This window comes from Pristis pectinata, chromosome 2 (assembly GCF_009764475.1).
Source record: "Pristis pectinata isolate sPriPec2 chromosome 2, sPriPec2.1.pri, whole genome shotgun sequence".
NCBI lineage: Eukaryota > Metazoa > Chordata > Chondrichthyes > Rhinopristiformes > Pristidae > Pristis > Pristis pectinata.
This window is the reverse complement of record NC_067406.1, coordinates 44561199-44582677: the sequence shown is the minus strand read 5'-3', so window position 1 is coordinate 44582677 and position 21479 is coordinate 44561199. Positions and strand designations below refer to the sequence as shown.

At 38.3% G+C, this 21479-nt stretch overlaps 1 protein-coding gene across 1 annotated transcript in view; it reads right to left on the bottom strand.

Moving 5' to 3' along the window:
• Positions 1–20610, bottom strand: part of LOC127582122 (urea transporter 2-like) — a 44698-nt gene extending 24088 nt beyond the window's left edge. Inside the window, exons 1-4 of the mRNA XM_052037157.1 lie at positions 20574–20610; positions 20271–20412; positions 13273–13462; positions 12082–12210 (exon numbers count right to left, since the gene is read on the bottom strand). Of these exons, the coding sequence (XP_051893117.1) occupies positions 12082–12210; positions 13273–13462; positions 20271–20397 (446 nt within the window). The 5' untranslated portion in view covers positions 20398–20412; positions 20574–20610. The remainder of the gene's footprint in view (positions 1–12081; positions 12211–13272; positions 13463–20270; positions 20413–20573) is intronic.
• Positions 20611–21479: the final 869 nt, after the last annotated feature.

The following is a 21479-nucleotide window of genomic DNA, read 5'->3' as shown; positions in this document are numbered from 1 at the left end:
ATGCCAGGCATTTTTCAATGTTGGCTTGCATCATTGACTCCCATGCCTGCACAATTGCCCAAAAATTGAGTCCAATGATGAACTGCTCCTTGAATGTGTTAATCTCACCAGCATATGAACAGGAAACAACCAAGCAATGTAACGATTTGATCCTGTAGTTTTTCCTCACATATTCATATTTCCTTATGACACTGAAGGAAGCCATAAGGGAGTCTATGAGAGTTCTCAGAGCAATCCCATCAGTCTCATTCCCCCACTTATTTCCCCCCTACCCTATTCTTTCTCATCGGCCTATTAATTGCCCCATAATTCTCCTACCACCAACATTCCCATAGGGCCAATTTTACAGTTGCCAATTAACCTACCAACCAGGGTATCTTTGTGATGTGGAAGGAAACAGGAGCATCTAGTGGAACCCATGTGATCAGAATAGAATAGAGTCATACAGCAGGGAAACAGGCCCTTCGGCCCATTGAAACCACACCAACCATCATCCACCTGTTTATATTAATTCATCAACAATCCCATTTTACGCTTCCTACATTCTTATCAACTACCCCTAGATTCTACCACTCACCTACATACTAGAGACAATTTACAATGGCTAATGAACTAACTGACCTGCATGTGGGAGGAAACCAAGAGCACCCGGAGGGAAACACACACAGTCAAGGGGAACATGCACACTCCACACAGACATCACTGGAGGTCAGGATAGAACCTGGGTCACTAAAGCTGTGATTCCAATACAATTGCTCCCCTATTCCTTCTAGACAATGGGGATGTTAACATGTTGCATCATGTGGATAGTACAACTGAAGTACTAGTGGTGTGGAGAGGATAAGTGTGATAATTAGTGTGCCAGCCAAGCAGTGCTTTGACCTGGATGGTGTCAAACATCTTAACTGTTATTGGAAGAATGTGATTAGTTTGCACAATCTCCCTCATCATAGGGAGAATGTGCAAACTAATCAAAAACAGCAAAAGAAGCCAGTCTAACCTAACTTACCTGAGTAGTGAGGCAGAAGCACTATCAGCTGCATTACATTTCATGTTGCAAATGATTCCTTGGTTCAAAGGCTGGGACAGGAAGGTACAGTTGGCAGAAAAATATTGCATAAATGTTTCTGGAACCTAATGCATCTGCATCTGGGTGCACAGAACAATTGTCCAGGAAGAGGACTTCCCTGCAATTTTCCAGCAGCCCCTCCTTGTAGCCAAGCTTCCACCACAATGTGATAAACAAGGCACTCAATGTTCAGCTCCTTAGTAAAGCATGGGAAACAGCTTGATTCTTTTCATTGCTCTTAGCTAACACCTTACATGCACGCCTTGTAAGGACAGTCACTCTACAGCTGCAGAAAAGAATTGGGCAGTGATTCTTTCAAAATCCTTCATAATTTGAAATACTCTAGATCAACCTTTAGCCCTCTTTTCTCAAGAGAAAAGAGAGCCAATCTGTTTATCCTTTCCTGACAAGTATACACATTTCCTTCTCACATTTTCAGTATCATCCTTGTAAAATTTCCCTGCATTCTCTGCGGTGCCTCTGTGTCTTTCTTACATACAATATGGTGGTTTTAATACAGGTTTGGCATAATTTCCCTAATTTTCAATATTATCCATTTAGAAATAAATTCTGGTGCCTGATTTTTATATATATATATATATATATATATATATATATGTATGTATAGATATGCCAACCTGCAGCTTGAATTTTTGTTAACTGGTATACAGTATTTATACACTGAGATCCCTTTGTTCCTCTGTCCAATGTAAACATACATTTTCCAAGTAATAAATGGCTTCCCTATTCTACCTACCAAAACGTATGACCTCGGTTTTACCTATGTTGACTTTCATTTGTTAATTATTTATCCCTCCTACAAATTTATTATTATCCTTCTGTAATTTGCTGCAGACCTCTCATGTTGAATAGCTTCCTCCCCTCCAAGCCCAATTTGGTATCATCTGCAAAGTTAGAAGTTACGTTTATGACTCCAGAGTCTAAATCATTAACGTAAATTGTGATGAGTAGTGGTCTCTGCACTGATCCATGTGAAACATCACTCCCCACTTTCTTCCACTGTGAGTTGTTTTCCCCTTACTCCTACTCCCTGTTTTCTGTCCTGAAGCCAGCTGGCAATACATTCTGCTGTTTTCTCCTTGACCTTGCATTCTCTGACCTAATTCATTAGTCTATTATGGGATACCTTATTGAAAATCTAGATAAGTTATACCTACTGCATTATCATTGTCCATTCCCTCAGTTACTGCTTGAAAAATTTCAGTAAGGTTGGTCAAGGAAGAAATCCCTGCTGATTGTTCATTATTACCCTTTTTGTGTTTAGCTGTTCTTCTATTCTCTCCAGTAATTTTTTTTCTCCCCTGATGTTAAGCTGACTGATCTACAATTTCCTAGACATGTTCCATCCCCATTCTTAGCCTTCTTGAGATAGGTATTACATTAACTATCCTCCAGTTCTCTGGCACTTCACCTTTTCCTAATGAAATAATAATTATGTATTATTCATTTGCCATCTTTTTCTTAGATTCTCTAAAAATGTGTGGTTGCAATCCATCCTGATCACAGGTTTGTTTTTAAATATAACACTTTTCTAAACATTTGAAATGCTTTACTCATTGCCTTTATTTAAGAAGAGTGGCCAGGGAGCTACAGGCCAGTGAGTCTAACAGCAGTGATGGGTAAGTTACTGGTGAGGATTCTGAGAGACAGGATCTATCGAAAGGCAAGGATTGATTAGGGATAGTTAGCATGGCTTTGTGCATCAGAAGTCGTGTCTCACAATTTAACTGAGTTTTTTTTTGAAGAGGTGACAAAGAAGATTGATGAGGGCAGGGCAATAGAAACTGTCTACATGAACTTTAGCTGGACTTTTGACAAGGTCCCGCATGAAAGACTGGTCCAGAAGGTGAGATCACATGGGATCCCAGGTGAGCTAGCCAGTTCGATATAGAATTGGCTTGGTGGAACGAGTCAGAGGGTGGTAGTGGAGTGTTGTTTTTCAGATTGAAGGCTCGTGACCAGTGGTGTGCTGCAGGGATTGGTACTGGGTCCCCTGTTGTACGTCATCTATATTAACAATTTAGATTAGAACGTAGGTGGCATGATTATTGTTTGTGGATGACACCAAAATTGGTAGTGTGGTGGACAGTGAAGAAGGTTGTCTAATGTTACAATTGGATCTAGATCAACTTGGAAAGTAGGCAAAGGAATGGCAGATAGAATTTAACATAGGTAAGTGTGAAGTGATGCATTATGGAAAGTTAAACTTACACAGTAAATGACAGGGCCCTGGGGAGTGTTGTAGAACAGAGAGACGTCGGGGTACAAGTACATAGTTCCCTGAAAGTGGCAACACAGATAAACAAGGTAGTGAAGGAGGAGTATGGCAGGCTTGCCTTTATCGGAAGGGGCATTGATTACAAGAGTTGGTACATCATGTTGCAGTTGTATAGGACATTGGTGAGCCTGCACCTGGAATATTGTCTGCAGTTCTGGTTGCCATACTATAGGAAGGATGTGACTAAGCTAGAGAGGGTGCAGAAAAGATCTGCAAGGATATTGTGGGGACTGGTGAGCTTGAGTTACAAGGAGAGACTGCTTAGGCTGGGACTGTTTTCCCTGGAGTGAAGGATGCTAAGGGGTGACTTTATAGGGGTTCATAAAATCATGAAGGGCATAGATAAAATGGATGTTCACGGTCCTTTTCCCAAGGTAGGGGAGTCTAAAACTAGAGGGCATAGGTTTAAGTTGAGAGGAGAAAGATTTAAAGGGGACCTGAGGGACAAGTTTTTGCACATAGAGGGTGGTGGGTATATGGACTAAGCTGCCAGAAGAAGTGGTAGAGGTGGGTATAATTACATTATTTGGACAGGCTCATGGATAGGAAAAGTTTAGAATGATACGTGCCAAAAGCAGGCAAATGGGACTAGCTCAGGAAAGCACTATGATCGGCATGGACGAGTTGAGCCAAAGGGCCTGTTTCCAAGCTGTATAACTCTATGATTATCACTTATCTCATCATCCAATGTCATGTGCATCTGTTCAATTTCTCTCGTAAGTGCCAAACTGAAATAATGATAATCCTGCCCTTTCCCAATGTCCATTCTATTGTCCTGAATTTTCCCTTAATGACCCAATGCCCATCTCAACTTCCTTTTTCTGACTTCTGTCAGAGTTCTGACAAAGGGTCTTCAACCTGAAACTTTATCTCTGTTTCTCTTCCCACCACTGTGGCCTGACCTGCTGTGTGTTTCCAGCATTTTCCAGATTTATTTTAGGTTTACAACATCTGCAATTTCTTGATTTTCTTTTTTATTGATGCATCTGTAAAATAATTTACTATTTTTGTTCCTTGACTATTTAATTGATAGCTTCTCTTCCGAATTGCTTTTTTTAAAAAAAAGATTCTCCCCTGTCATGTTTACTCATCATTAATTCTCTGCTATCAAAGTACTTAATGTACTCTTACTCTCCGTTGTTCCCTTACCAATATTATATATATTAGGACTGGAAATGTTCTACCGTATTGCCGTGACAACAGTGGTAATGTACAGAGACCAAATCTTTTCAATATTCCCAAATCACATGCAAAGTTCATATTCCTGTCAAGTAAAAATAGCAGAACACAACGTTCAACCAGGAAAGGGACCTAATCACCAGAAATCTCCTCCAAACCAAATTTATAAATGAATCATACCATCCATAATAAATTCAAAAGCCACGTGATTACCGTACTTGGGAACTTTTGAATACCGCTAACACAAACATTACTGAAAAACGTAAAGCAAAAACTTCTCGATATTCTGTACCAGTTTCCTCATTTAAGAAGGCACGTGTACGAAGGTATCTTCAAAATAATCGATGCTGCCTGACCCACTGAGTTCCTCCAGCGCCCTTGTGTGTGGCTTAAAATAATCGTTATTTTTTTAACTGGGGCGGTCATGAAAAATGGACAAGTAACAGTTCGCTCGTCAGTTTTCCTCTGGCGCTTCGGAAGTTGCTGCAGAAGATGAGCGCGAGGGAATGTGAGCTCAAAGCGCATGTACACGGGAGCTCTATTGAGCTGTCCTTGAGGAGCGCGGATGATGTTGCCCGCCAATGAACTTTGTGCCCAAGTGGCTCTCCGCTCGCTGACTTCCATGATCTCCCTTTGCTCCCACCCTCCTGGTTACTTAATTGGTGGAGAACGGCAGAGTGAGGACAAAAACATACCAGAGGTTTTAAAGATTATCTGATGTGATTCAACACACAACTACCGAATAAATAAACAATATGTTGTGGGACAAATTCTAAGTCACGGAGCCTCCGTAAGTTCTACAAGTCGTCAGAGATTTGGGGGTCAAATTGGGAGATTTCCCAAGTATTTTAAAGCTTACAAAATCATGCTTAGATTCTCTCCCAAACATTGTAAAGTATTATGTCCAGCAGAATTTATTACTTTGACTGCATTTTCCTCCACCAAATGTAAATAAGTATAATTTTGGGATACATTGTTGACTTTCGGTTCATTGATTAACATTTAATAACCCAAGAAATAATGGTTAAAAAGGGCAATATGTTTTCTTTGATCGGATTATAAGGAATAAGGCGGATATTCTCTCCACAAAATATCATACACGGTTACAATTGAACTTGTATTTTGCAGAGTGAAACAACTGGTAATGAGAGATGACACTGGGGAGGAAGGAGAACGATTCACCACTATGGTCACATGAATTTAGCAGGGACAGATCTATAGCAAAGTGGACAGATCTATGTCAAAAAACTGTCCATTTTGGGAGCTGTACATGAGGTCAGTCAACTCTTATTTCTCAGTGAGAACCAATGGTCTTATTCGTTGATTTCTCGTAGTTGAAAATTTATTTAACAAGTAGGGAATAGGATAGGGAAGCTTCCCTCCTGCAGTGACCATTTTCATCAAAAATACCAGGGACGCAGTCCCTCTATGCTAATCCCCTGGTGCATTACATTAATACCTTTCCTAGTGCTGGTACACAGTGCTACTCAGAGCCTCAGAATGGCTCTAGATTTTCATTGGAAGAAACTACAGACAGCTTTAGAGCATGTACTCTGGCACCTCTGCAAATTCCTACCTTGACATATGTTGTGACAATCTCATTTGGCTGGCAAGAACACAGATAGAGTGGCAGGTGTGGAAGGAACAATGCTATCTTAAGGACAGCAGGCTCCTGCTCCATGAAGCCACTTCCACTTGCCACTGTGGTATCTTTGCAATCCTAGTAAACTGTTGGAAGACACTTTTCTGGACTGCTGAGATGACAAAATTTTTTTTTGGTGGCATGTAATCCACAGCCATGTTGCCAGCAGCCTGAAGTTCCACAGAATGAAACTCATGGAAGTCTCACGTTCGACTGAAGCCCCCAACTTTGGATGGCTCCTGCTTGGCTAACTGTGGAATCAGTCTTCAAGTGCTGCATCATAACTGGGTCCACAAGAGTTAAACATAAGGACGTGAGCAGTAGCAGGCTATGCAGCATCTGGAACTTTCTTCTCGCATTCATTGAGATCGCAATTGATCTTTTTCTTTAGCTCCATCGTTTTGCACTATTACCATAGTCTTTAATTCCCTTTGCATACAAAAATCTGCAAATCTCTTTTTTGAATATAATCAATGATTGAATATCTCCAGCCTTCTGGGCTAGAGAATTCCAAAGACTCACAATCCCTAGTTTGAAATTTCTTCTCATCATTTCAGTCCAAAATAACTAACTCCTTATTCTGAGACCCAACTTGCAACTTTAGACTTCCTAGCCAGGTGAAATTTCCTTTCAACATCTACCCTGTCAAGTCTCTTAGAAAGATTTGTTCCAAAGATGTCATTTTTCAACCTTCTGAACTTTATGGAATTTCGACTCTGCCTATTCATTCTCTTCACAGAAGAATAACTCCATTCCAGGAATCAGTCTAACATATTTTTTGAATGGCTATATATGTGCCATTGCAAAAGGAGACCAAAACTATACACAATACCTAAGGGGTGGACTAACTTTGTATAACTTTAGTAAGACTTATTTTTGTACTCCAGAATCTTTTTGCAATAAAAGCAGAATACAATTTGATTTCTTAATTCAGTATTTCACCATTTAGTCCCTGTCCTAGACTGCTCCATCACTTGACTTGGATATGTCCTTTCTGCTAGCAAAACAAACACACCTGCGATGGTGGCACAGAGTGCTTCCAGAAATCCTTAGTATTGATCCAGTCCCATGAATGGCATAAGGTCAAAGATGGGGAAGGAAACTACTGCTTTCACTCAGATGAATCAGTAGTCTTCCATTTGGAAGTATCATTGAGGTTTGCAAGGGCATAAGCTGTATCCTGGGTGGGCAACTTCATCAGGCAGCATTATCAACTCTTAGTCGCCATCTTCTGATGGAAATCTCACTCTCTCCCTTATCTGCCCCCACCCCCCCCCCTTGATCCAGACTGAAGAATTTTGAAAATACTGATCTACAAGATACGTTGTGGCACCTCACCAAGGTGTTTTCATAATCACCCTCCAACAACAGATGCACTGGAATATCACCGCCTGCATACTCCTCTCCAAGGCACACACCATCCTGACTTGAAAGTACTTCACCTGTCTTTATTTGTTACTGGGTCAAACTCCTTGATCTTCAATCATTAGCATTGTGGGTTTTCTTAAACTATATGTTGTGCAAAGATTCAGGATACTGTCTCACCATCACCTTTTAGGCACCTAGGGTTGGGCAATAAATGCTGATCTTGCCAACCATGTCACTTTCTGAGAAGGTACAATACAAAACGGCTGGAAGATCAAAATAAAAGTTTGTATTTCTGCAGCTGCTGTTCAAGTCTAGGGATTTGTTTTAGTCCCATTCATTTTCCTAGTGACTTTTTTTTACTAACCATTTATTAAATTTACTACAATTCCTTAATTTAAGTTCTTCTCTCATGAGACCCTTGCTTTCCTCAAAATTTCAAATTGCTTTATGTCTTCCATCATGAGGACAGATACAGAATATTTACCTAATTTCTCTAAATTGGTCACCATTCTACTGCTTTGCTTTGTTTCAGACTAATACGAGATTTCTCCATTTAATATTGAATGCAGGCTTTCTGGCAGTCAGGCATTTTATTGTCCTATCAATCATGTTCTGTTGCCTGCCCCAATGAAGTCCTCATTCATGACATCTACCACAGATCTCTTTTGCATTCTCTTTTCTGGCCACAGGTCATGTGTGTCTCACCACATGCAAATTTGATCTGTGGTTCTTCCAGGATTAAGTCAGTCAATTTTTGAGTGAAAACTTTTGCTATTCTCCCCTTATCTGGCTACTTGGTTATCTGAAGTGAAAAAGGAACAGAAGTGATGCTTGCACCACTGGCAGCTTTTATATCTAAAGGGAGGGTGGTTGGGGGCAACTGGGATGTGAGAAGTGGATTAGGTCTGAAGAGAGCGTTGTATTTAATACCTTCAGCTTCTTTACTTGCCATGATCTATGACAGCCATTCCAGTGATGTCTGGCCCCATCACTGTATGCAGGTTAGAATATGCAGACATGCCTCCTTTCTTCTTCCTTCTCCTCTATTTAATCTTCTTGTTTCACAGCTAATACAATGGGTGGACCATTAGGCTGGCAAAGTTGAATCTTTTTACCTGCTGCCAAATGCTACTGGGTCCTCTGGGTTGGTTCAGCCTGTGGAATTGTTTCAGCACACAAGTGGTCCAATTTACCCCATTTCCTATGGTAGCATGGCTTTTATTGTACACATGTCAACTACATGTGCATGGATCATGCACCAGAGTTCAGCTAGACATTGTTTCTTTGTTGTAGTGGCTCAACTGCAGAGGCACAGTGGACTGCTGCCGACTACAGCTATCATAACTATTGCCATGCAGTTGGGCATTAACCTGCATGAGGTTAACTCATTGAAATATGCAAAGCACTTAAAACCAATAACAGAATATTTTCCCATCGTGTAGAGTCTAGAAATAGATGGTCACAATTTCAGAACAAGGACTTGTCTAGGGCTGAGCTGAGGAGAAATTTCATTCAAAAGTTTGGACTTCTCGACCCCACTCTGTGGACACTCAATAACAAGTCAAGATAGTGATTGATAGAATCTTGCACAATATGGAATCAAGGATTATAGAATAGCGTGGAAAGGCGGTGTTAAGGTGGAAAATCAACCATGACCATTTTGACTGCTCTATTGCATGCTCAGACAGCACTGTTGCAAGCCTCACACCTGTAATGCCTTCATTTATGCATTAAGACACAGCAAGAGGTAACATTTTCAAGGCAGCACACAAATGCTTTACATGTTGTGTTTCTGAGCTAAATGCCTATGAAATGTTCCATTTGAAAGGCAGGTGCGCCACATGACAATAAAAACAGACAGAGGTATAGAGGAAACAGCATTACAGGAAAGATGTATTACAACATTCACATCTCAGTTTTCAAAGTGCCAGCTATCCAACAATGATGGTCACCTCGCTGAAACAGTATGTTTAATATCCAGGCCTCTCTGAACAGCACTATACCCTTTGGCCAATTCCACTTTTAAAATTTTCCTTACCAATGCAACAATTTTTTTTCCTTTGCATTTCAAGAACTTTGTATTTATTGTTAGATTAAAACAAAGAAACACAAGAATGATTTTGCTCACAGATGCTCTGAATAAATCTCAATTTCTGGTGCATTTTGTGAGGAGAGCCTGATTAATATCATATCTCCTTCTGTCTTTCTGCTACTTGAATATTTTGGCTTTATATCCCATAAAATAACTCTTATCTCCATAAATGTTCTAACCACTTCACAGTAATACCTTTTTAAAAATGTAAAAAAAATTCAAAGATTGTTATCAACAATCTTCCTACAGTTTTAAACTGCAGTTATTTTTGTGGTTAGGACATTTACAAAGGTTGAATGATTTTGTTATTTCCCTTTAATTTGCTATTTGATTGTATCTCAATTGGTTTTATGTTCCACTGCTTTTAGTCAGCAGGTATTCCATTCTCTGTTTCTATGTTATTTCGTCCAGGCTGTCAGTAAAAGCTCAAGACCTTTCCAGGCCACTTCATCCACCTATGATGCTTGAACTCACATCTACCTCATTTTTAGTCTCCTAAAGAATTACAATCATCTGTTCTATTTTTGTGGAATGGGTCACAACTTTAATCACCTACCCTTCTACAAAGAATTATACATGAACATGGAGAATCAATTATAAGAATTTTGTGGTAGACTTTTACTCTTGTGTCCCTGACAGGAAGCTTTATCATTGAAAGTGTCTACAGGATATTTGGACAAGGTTTTACTTAGGTTTTCTTACCAATTTTTTTCAGAATATTGTGTTTATTGTACACTGGGATTTCTAATTTGCTTTCATTATGAACAAAATTTCTTTGTGGAAAATAACTTCCAGACAATTATTACATATTTTCGGCTAAGCTAAGCAAGATAAAAGTACAAGTGTAGCAGGTGTCAGGGAACACCAGGACCTGCAGGTTCTCCTGCATTTCACAAAGGACCCTGGTTTGGAAGTATATCAACATTCCCTCCTCTGTACTACCCAGCAGTACTGTAGGAATTCTTCTTAATAGCAATTAGAGATGGACAATTAATGTTGGCTTTACATGAATGCCCAGATACAATAAAAGGTAAAAAGAAGAACAATACCCTTTAACCTTCCAATTTACAAGATAGAGATTAATGTGACCTCCATTTTTTGTGTTAGACAATACTACACAAGCCTGATCAGAGAAGCCCATGACTGCATCAAAATTGGGCTTCAAACCCTCACCTGCATATTTGGGATGAGCTATCAGTACCTCTCACATCTCCACACATAACTCAACTCATAACAAAAGTAAGTTTTGGAAACAGCCCTCAGATGATTTCTGGGATCAAGAAATAGGGTAGTTAACTGTCAGACTTTTATTTTAAGTGTTATAAAAAATAAGTGTGTAAAGACTTTTAGTTTATTTACATTTATATACAAGGGCAGTGCAGATGTAAGCTGATTAGCGGCAACATCCTGTTTGAAGATTTGGCACTTCATGTGATTGTGAGTATAGTCATTAATTTGATTTATTTTTGCTGTATTTTACATTAATATTGTTTAGCCTTAAGTGTAAAGTTGTTTAAAAGGGGAAGGAAATGACACATAGTTTGGTGAATTTATTAAAATGTTTATGCATAGAATACTAATGCATGATGTACATTAATATTTTTTGAACAAGATGCCCACACTCCCCATGGATGCTGGATAATTGAGGGTACACTGTACAATGTAACATTTTTGAAGTATTAAATTGGAATGTATTGGGGTTAATGGGAGTAATATCCAATTGTCCAGAAAATCTGCCAGTATCAAGCCACCAAAGTCCCAATTGTGCTGGATGATAGGAGTTATACTGCAGTCTCTTTTTTGAACACCTGTACAGATTAGACACAGATCTTCCCATTACTAATCAAAATCACATTAATTTTCCTTTATGCTTTCTGCACGACCTTTTCCAGATATTTTCTGAATGAGAGAGCACAGATGAAAAGTTTGCCTCCTGGTGAAAATTAAATCTTTATTTCAGTATAGCCATGTCTAGCCTGCATGTTCTAAACATACCAGAAAGCAATATTTTATGTCAGTTTCAAAGAGAAGGTTTTGATAATATATTAGCATAGACACACTACTGGTGATAAGGTTTAACTTATTTCTTTATCTGCCTTGTGTAAAAATGAGATACATCGGATCACATCTACCAGTGAAACCTTTTGCTGATCCTGGTGTTATTTCAGAATGTGGTTCCTATACTTAAACCTCAACCATAATATTTAAGGTGTAAAGCAGACAAATAGGTATATTGGAAATTTCCTTTTCAGGTCTAATTATGCATCAGCTCAAAATAAGGATTAAAAAATTGCCATGTTATCAGTGACAAGTCATTCCTTTAGTTTGAAAATTTTTGATGTCAAAAGAATTGGAGACAATCTACAGTTACTGTAAATGGTATTGTATTACTTCAATCAAATAAGAACCCAAACATCAATTTTTAAACTTACCAGAACATTGACATAAGGATCACAGCCAGCAATAACCACCAATACCAATCTCCTTTGTCACTAAACACTGCCAATAGGAGACCGACCAAGATGCCATTATACCCAGAAAGCCCTGCTGCAATCATAGACCTGCAAAGTTCAAAGTAATGAAATAATTTAATTTAGAACTGAACAATTGTCTGTATAGATCTAAACTCATTCATTTCATTGGTGCAGCTAATGCAAAAAAAAATTGTGGAATTTTAATCACAAATTGGTTTCAGTGCAACTGGAGCTTCTATGATCTTTTATAAAAAAATTACAAAGGTGTTTACTATTGTAGCCCAATCTAACTAGGAAATAATACTGCATATTTTGTAAAAGTAATTTTCAGTAATTTAAAACTGGGTTATTCACAGGTGATAGACTAACAGAGAAATGTAAAAGCATATGTTTTGTAATAAATCAATTTTCAGCTATATTAATCAAAATTTACTACGTTACCACTTTTACTAAGATCAAAGAAAAAATAAACCAATTAGAAAAATACAATTTAAAATTTTTTCTGACTGTGCTGGTTCATTTCAAATTTTACACTTGGCAATATGTTTCAGCAGAAACTATGAGAAAAAAAAAGTGCAACTTGGGCACAATCTATGCCAATTGATTGCACCTAACCCAAAACTCAGAAGAATTGTATATCGGAATGAAATACTACTTTTCTTCTGATCTCCTGCCAAAACTTCAAACCTCTAACTTATAATTGCTACGTCCTCTCTTAACCTGTCTGTGGCCTGTTGCTGAATGTTGATTTGCCTGAAAGTGAGTCAGTTTAGCCATAATAGGAAACAACTGATAATCAGTTTATGACAATAAATTTGAATGGACATGAGAGAAACCTGCTCTTTCAGATTTTCCAAAAGCAACCTTCCCAAATCCACACTTTCATCCCAAATTCCTCCATGCCTCCAAATAAGTGCCAGGATTGTTCAATTTTTTTTCCTTCTGCCCTGAGATTCTAGTTACTGCTTAGAGAATCACTGAAGGGATCTACTGGCTTGTTAGTTCGGTTCTTAGCAATTAATGCTAAGATCTTACATTAAACTAGAATGAAAAAATGGTACAATAACTGGAAAATTTCAGAATGCCACTTTGATAAATTATTATGAGAACAGTTTGAACATCAAATATTTATTACCACCTCACATTTACCTGTCATGATTGAGCAAAAGTGCTGCCAAAGTTGCGAACACTGTTCCCAGGAAGCCGTTCAGTGCCCACCATGGATTCTGCACAACCAGTCCAATTAAAATAACAAGCCCACTCAGAGGGTTGTTGACAAACATCACCTGAGCGGCACCACGCAAGACCCAGTCGATAAATTGAAAGATAATGTTCTGCTCTGAAATGTTGCCAGAGAAAAAGTATATGACCGTTAAATAATTTAGTGAGCAACAGGATTATAACTGTGGATGTTGGATGGGGCCATGCAAATGTTATTTGACCAAAAAACATTATTACAGCAGGTATTTTGTATAATAACTCAAATAAGTTATTTATTTTCTGAATGGATTTCTGATAGAATTGCTCATGGTAAGTCAGATGATCCATTGTTTTATAATGAAAAAAAATTACCCTATCTTATGTTCAATGTATTAATCTGCTGCTTAAGTGGCAGTGTGCTTAATGTGTCCTTTATAAGAGAATCTAGATGTTGATTAGGATCCCATCTACCGACTTGGTGTGTTACACCCTGTAGAGCTTATCATTTGAATTCAACAATTCCAGCCTTGGTGTGTGATCTTTCCTTCCAGATAACCAGGCATACAGACCCACACATTTTAGTTTCTTGTGTTCTTTCCAGTTTGTATAAGAACTGGTTGATTCTGATGAAATGTTATCAACCTGAGATATTAACTCTGTTTTTCTTTTTCTGAATATGCTGCACGCCCATCTGTTTATTTCCAGCATTCTTTATTCTTATTTCAGATTTCCAGCATTTTGCAGAGTTTTGGTTTTAAACACTTCCAGAATGGTATTTTTAAAATGTTTTTTCCCCTCTTCCCTTCTTTGCTTTCATTAATTTCATTCTATTCACATATTTAGGTGGTGGCGTCAGATCCAAGATTGAATTTGGACTATTTCATGTTCATGACTTTCTCACTCGCTTCCAATTCTTATTTTACAGCTATTTCTGGAATGTTACTTGTAGCTTCTATTGTAAAGACTGATGCAATGTACCTGTCCAATTTTAAACATTTTTTTTCAAACAGAAGGAAGCCTTTGGTCCATTGAGTCCATGCAGGATCCCAGCAGAGCAAGCCCATTAGTCCCATTCCCTTGTAATCCTGCAACATATTCTCTCATACATTGATTAATTCCCTTTAGATTCTTTTCACTTGACTACATTAAGGGGTAGTTTAAGGTAGCCAGTTAACCTATTAGCACGTCTTCTGGATTTGGAAGGAAATCCGAATACTAGGGAGAAAGATACATGGTCACTGGAGAACATGCAAGCTCCACAGAGCAGTAAGTAAGATCAAGACTGAAACTAATTTTGCACCAACATGTCACCTGCTCTGTCATTTCTGTGCTTTTCATTGTAATTCTACAGAGTCACTTTCTGTGGGACAAATGCTCACTTTAGTAACTGTTCTTTAAATATCTATAGAAAATGTTACTACTTTTACTTAACATTTCTGAACAGCTTTATTTCATTACTCTCTTATTTAATCTTTTTGACATTCTTTGACTTTGTTATATTCCGTCCAATCATCTGACTTGCCTCTTGTCTTTGAACTATCATATGCTTTTTCTTTAAATTTGATACTATCTTTACATGTTTGAGTTAGTCACAGAGAGTGGGTCTCCCGTTGGAATTTTCTAACCTGTTGGAGTATATCTGTTTTGTGCATTCTGAATGATTCCTCTATATGTACTGTATGCTGCTGCATCTCAATTAATCAATCCTTTCCTTTAATCTAATTTGTCAGTTCACTTCCCCAAAATTTGCATGCTCTAATCCTATCTTTTTGTATTAGACATAAGCAAACTGTCATCTTCAATAAAGATTACAGACTCTGTCGGTAGTGCCAGTTACAATCAGTTTCTTGTCCTGTGATCCCCTACTGCTTTGTTGTTGCTGGTGCCACCTTCTCCTGCACAAGAGAGGAAGTGTGTTTACTATTGTCTTGCAACAGGTCTGTATGTTACATAGACAATGGTTGAATAACTGGCCAGTTGTAGAAGCTGTGATATGTGGGTGAAAGACTTGGAGTATTGGTATGTGTGATGACATGCTCTGCCATGTGTGGTTCAGCTGCTAAGATAAGTTAACTTGATTATGTTTTCACTGACTTATGAGCCATTAATTCTTTTATGCCCTGCACCCATGTCCTGATGCTTTACTCATGGCATTGACCTTGAATGCAATTTAAGCATGAACTTTGATGTTTACTGTTCCTAGCACCTAGATGACTGTGCACCCTGTCTCTGCCTTGAAAACCAAGACATCAAGAACGGCATCAGAAAATGTAATAACCTTCCCCATTTAATGCTCTGTAATGACTTCTTAAACCTGTGGAATGACTACACAGAAAGCAGTGCTAAGTTTAGTCTTTAATGAGCATGGATTTTAATGAGTAAGGGGGTGATTTTATTTTAAATATTTAATTTAATTTTACTGTTAGATCTTCTTAAACCCTAGTTTTTTTTATTTGCAGTGGTAAACAAGTAGCCTGTACCATGCAAGTCAACTAGGTAATGAGGTAACAGTTAGAGATGATTCCAAACTTGTGTTACCAAGACACAGTGCGTTCAATGCCAAGTGCAATGTCTATTGAATGTGGACTTCTGTGAGTACGGAACTTTGATGAAGTAAGAGGAAGGGTATAGCTTTATATTTAAAGAATAAACAAAATAAACTAACTAAGACAGGCCTGGCTGGGCAGGTTCTGTACTTGCTACAGAGCATTGATTCCTGAATGGGAGATTGTCCTACAAGGAGAAATTAAGCAGGTAGGGTTTTTGATCTCTTGAATTCAAAAGAATCATTGAAATATATAAGAGTCTTACAGGACTTGACAGGGTAGATGCAGGGATAATGTTTCCTGTGGCTCGGGTGTCTAGAACAAAGGACCATAATCTCAAAGCAAGGGGTTGGCCTTAGAGGATTGAGGTGGGAGGAAATTTTTTCATTCAGAGGGTATTGAATCTTTGGAATTCTCTATCCAAAAAGGTGACTGAGTTGCTGAGTGTATTTAAGAAAAGGATCAATCATAGATAGGTGTAAAAGCAATGGGGTTATCATAGTGGAGGATTTTAACTTTCCCAGTAGTGACTGGGATTTCCTTAACATAGTCAGCTTACGTAGGGTGGAATTTGTTAAGCCCATCCAAGATAGCTTTTTGAGACAATACGTAGATAGTTCCACCAGAGAAGGGGCTTTACTTGACATCTTCAGAAGTTAAACTGGGCAGATAGTGCAAGTGTCAGTTGAGGAACACTTTGGAAACAGTAACATCAGTTCTGTATGTTTCAAGGTAGTTATGGAAAGGGATAAAGTTGGTCCTCAAATTAAGGTCCTAAATTGGGGAAAGGCTGATTTTGATAGCTCAAGAGAGGACCTGGTGAAAGTAGATTGAAAGCAGATGCTTGTGGGTAAAACAACATGCGACAAGTAGGAGTTGTTTAAAAGAGTTAGTAAGAGTTCAGGACCAGCATTTTCCAGTAAGGGTGAAAGGCAAGATGGAAAGATTGGGGACCCTTGGATGACAAAGGTTATAGATCAGGAAAAAAAACAGCAGCATATTATAGGTATAAGCAACTACCATCAAGCAAGCTGAAAACAAACTGCTGGAGGAACTCTGCAGGTCAGGCAGCAAAGGGATGGTTGACCCTGGGTTCCTCCTGCAGTTTGTTTTTTGCTCCAAATTACAGCATCTTCAGTCTCTTGAGGATTATACAGGATGTAGGAGAGTACTTAAGAAGGAAATTAGGAGGGCAATAGGAGGTCAGGAAATATCCTTAGCAGGTAAGATTAAGGAGAATCCCAAGTCATTTATTAGGAGCAAGAGGGTAGCTAGAGAAAGAGTTGGTAATCTGTGTGTGGAGCCAGGGGATGTGGGAGAGGTCCTAAATGAACACTATGAGGATTGTGGGAGAGGTCCTAAATGAACACTATGAGGATAGTGAGTTTAGGGAGGAATGTGGATTATCTGGACCATTTATAAAGTGGAGCCGTTAGACATCTTGGATCACACAAGGGTGGATAAATTACCAGGGCCAGCTGGGATCTATCTGAGAATGCTCTGGGAATAAAGAAAGGAGATTGCTGGGGCCCTGAAGGAGATTTTTGCCCTGACCTCTTTAGCCACAAGTGAGACTGGAGGAAAGCTAATGTTGTTCCTTTATTTAATAAGAGCAGCAGGGATAAGCCAGATAACTATAGCCTTACACCAGTGGTAGGGAAATTATTGGAGAAAATTCTGGAACAGGATTAGGGGGAGAGTCGGCATAGCTTTGTGAGGGAGAAATTCTGTCTCACTAATTTGACTGAGTTTTTTTTAAAGGAGTTAACCAGGAAGATTGATGAAGGCAGGGCAGTTGATGTTGTTTACACGAACTTTAGTATTACATTTGATAAAGTCCAGCTTGGTAGACAAGTCAAGAAGGTTAAGGCACATGCAATCCAAGCTGGCTAATTGGATCCAAAATTGGCTTGATGATAGAAGGCAGAGGGTAGTGATGGAAGGATGTTTTTTCTGATTGGAAGTCTGTGACGATTGGCGTACCACAGGGATTGGGGTTAGGACGTTGGCTATTTGTGATGTATATTAATGACTTGGATGTGTATGTAGGAGGTATGATTAGTAAGTTTGTGGGTGACACAAAAATTGGCGGTCTTGTGGATAGCGAGGAAGGTCCTCAAAAGCTGCAGGAGATATAGATCAGTTGGAAAATTGGACAGCATTGGCAGATGGAATTTAATCCTGACAAGTGTGAAGTGATACATTTTGGGAAGTCAAGTAGGGGTAGGACATATACAGTAAATGATAGGGCACTAAGAAATGTTGAAGAACAGAGAGCCCAAGAGATCCAAGTCCATAGCTCCCTGAAAGTGACAACACAGGTCAATAGGGTGGTGAAGAAGACAAATGGCATGCTTGCCTTCAAAGGTCAAGAGTTGGGGCATTATGATGCAACTTTAGAAAATATTGGTTAGACCGCACTTCGTGTGCAGTTCTGATCCCCACACTATAGGAAGGGTATAGTTGTGTTGTAGAGAGTGAAAAGGAGATTCATCAGGATATTGCCTGGATTGTAGGAATTTAGTTATGGGGAGAGATTAGATAAGCAGGATTCCACCATTTGCAAGGTGGTCACAACTGGATTATGCACTTCAGTGATGTTGTTTGAAGGATAAATATTAGATTACTCCCCTCCTTGTAGATCACCTCACAGCTTTAAAACTTCTGATGGTGTAATTTCCAAATAAAATTGTGGAATTTGAGGATGTTTGACAGAGCTCTTTAAATTAAACAAGCCTTTGTAAGTCAGCAAACTGAATAGGTTAAGGTTGACCTAGCTACATGAACATAAGTTACATCAGGATATATTATGTTAACATAAATTCAAAATCCAAAAAACTAGACACTGCAAATCTGAAATAACAACTAAAAATGCTGGAAATGTTCATCAGGGCAGGCAGCATTTGTGGAGACAGAAATAGAGTTAATATTTTATGTCAGTGATCTCTCATCTGAAGAAATGCAGTTTGTGTCTTCACAAATGCTGCCTGACCAACTGAGTTTCCAGAATATTCTATTTCTATTTATGTTAAACTAGGTTCTTTATCAGTGGTACTGTTTTTCACAAAGAGTTGTTGACCAATGGAACAAATTACTGATCTCTGCAGTGAGTTTGTTTTGGCTCCAAACGTCGAAAATAGGAGGACAAATTGCTTATCTGCAGACTATTTTTCCAATAACCTCCTGGCTGTCTGCTTCCCATAAACCTGAGTTCAGATAAAACTCTGCTCTGTTTTCTAACCAGCACCAAATCATAAAGACCCAGCAGTCTTACATTTGCTGACATACAAAGGCTTGGTCCATTAAAACTTTAGTCTTTAAATTCTCATGCTCATGTCCAAATCTCTGCAGAGTTATTTGTTTCCCTATCTCAGTAATCAGCTTCTACCTTTCAATTCTTTGAGAATCTGTGCTCGTCCTAATAAAGCCTTGTGCGCTCCCCATTTCCCTTGCCCACTCTTAGTGATTGTGCCTTTGGAGGTTTAGATGTTCTGCTCTGGAAGTCCATCCCAAATTTCTCTCTTTTCAGGGTTTCCCAAAAAAGTGCCTCTTCAGTCAGACTTTTGGTTAACAGTCCTGTTATTTCAATGTTTGTCTCCTTATCATGCTCTTGTGAAGTAAATTTGGACATCTTCCTATGTTAATGATGCTGTATAGATGCAAATTTGTGTTGTTGAAGTGGAAGACCAAGATGTACTTTAACAAAAAATTACAGATGACAGGATAAAACATCAAGCAAAAGACTACCATTTACTTCATTTAAGTATTTCACAGATATATATGTACAATTAGTTTATGCAAAAGATAAACTGCTGGAAGAACTCAGCAGGTCAAGCAGCATCTGCGGGATTGTTGACATTTCGGGTTGCATCAGGATTGAGAGAGTAGAGGGAAGATAGCTAGTATGTAGAAGTGAGAGAGAGGGGTGAGGCAGAGGCTGTTAGGTGCAGCCTCTTGTGTCTATAATAACCTTTTTAAAAATTGTAACTAAATCATCTCATCTTCTGATAAAATATTCTGTAAAGTATCCATGTTCCCAATCAAAGCTCAGGACTTATTTGACTTTCATTTTGCTTTATTTATTTTTGACCATGTCCTTGGCCTGACATTACCAAATCTCAGTAGTTCAGAAATGATCAGAACCTACACCACATTCAATAATCCCTTAATACAATTTTCCCTATAATACTGCTACTAATCAGAAAACCTTACAGCTATTTTGGCTATGTTTATTGACAAAGTTTTATCTTGTATCTATGGTACCTAAATGTAGATATATTAATTTGATTTACATTTATTTCTGAAATAAATCTGTCTTCTTTCACACACTGATCATTTAAAAAATATTTTCTCGCAATATTGATATGCCATATTAAGAATAAAATGTCAATATTCACTTACTTTTGATCCAGTAACCAAATTCTCTCATATCACCAGACAGATAGTTTACTCCTTTCACAAGGACGACTTTAATGTTATCTCGTTGCAGGACCGGTAACTCCTCAACAATTGATTTCTTTTGCTCCATGAATGGAATTTGTTCCTAATAACATTAAAAGAAAATCTGGTAACCATGATTCCATTCTGATGATAACTTTACATATCTATTATCTTGTACATAATAAGTGCATTGAAATAAATCTCAATTAAAATGAAGCAGGCAATTGATGTAAAAATACATCTCAGATGCAAGGCCATACATACCCTGTAGAATTTCAATTCAAATATTCAGGCTTTTTTTGTCTTCAGTGGTAAACTCCAGGGAAAGCTCTAATGCTTTTATGCAGCATGAAATACACTAAAATTTAAAAGCAGATTGCTATCAAGGTTGCAATTTTGTTTAATGAGCTTGTAATTGCACTGCCTGGGGCATTCTGTGTATGTGATGAAATATTTTACTTTCTTATCGATTAATAAATTACTTATGAAAAGTTTACAGAAATTCATAATTTGGCACATGGAAAGTTACGGTGGCTTTATTCCAGGAGTAAACTAAGTGATTGCAAGTCTCTGATACAATGTCAGAAACCTTCACCTTATCAATTCAACTAACATTACTTATCAGGTTCAAGCCATCATCTTAGCAGTAATTCAATTTTCTGACAGACAGAAAGAACTTGCGTTTATATAGTGACTTTCAGGTTCTCAGGATACTCTTGTAGCTAATGGAATATTTTGAAGTATAAGTATTGTTTTAATATAAACAACAGCAATCAACTTGATAATGTTGGTGATAATATTTGCTTTGGTTAAAGATGCAAAATGGGTGATTCTATATTGCCTCTGATCTCACCAATGATATGTTTCAGTGGTTATAGGTGAGGGATAAATGTTGGTTCAGACAACACTCCTGCTCTTCAAATTGTTTACATCAATTTGAAAAGAAAGATGGACTTCTAGTTTGGAACTACTGACAAAAAGGCAGTCCTCAGTTTAGATTATCTGCTCATGTTTTTGGTGTGGGTTTTGGATTGCTAGGGTCTGGTTGGATTCAGATCTTATCAATGCCTTAGTACAAATGTGCCAGAGGAAGTGAGAATATCTGCAATCGACACACAATAGCATGACGGAATTTATTAGAGACCAATCAATTCAACATTGCTGCTGGAG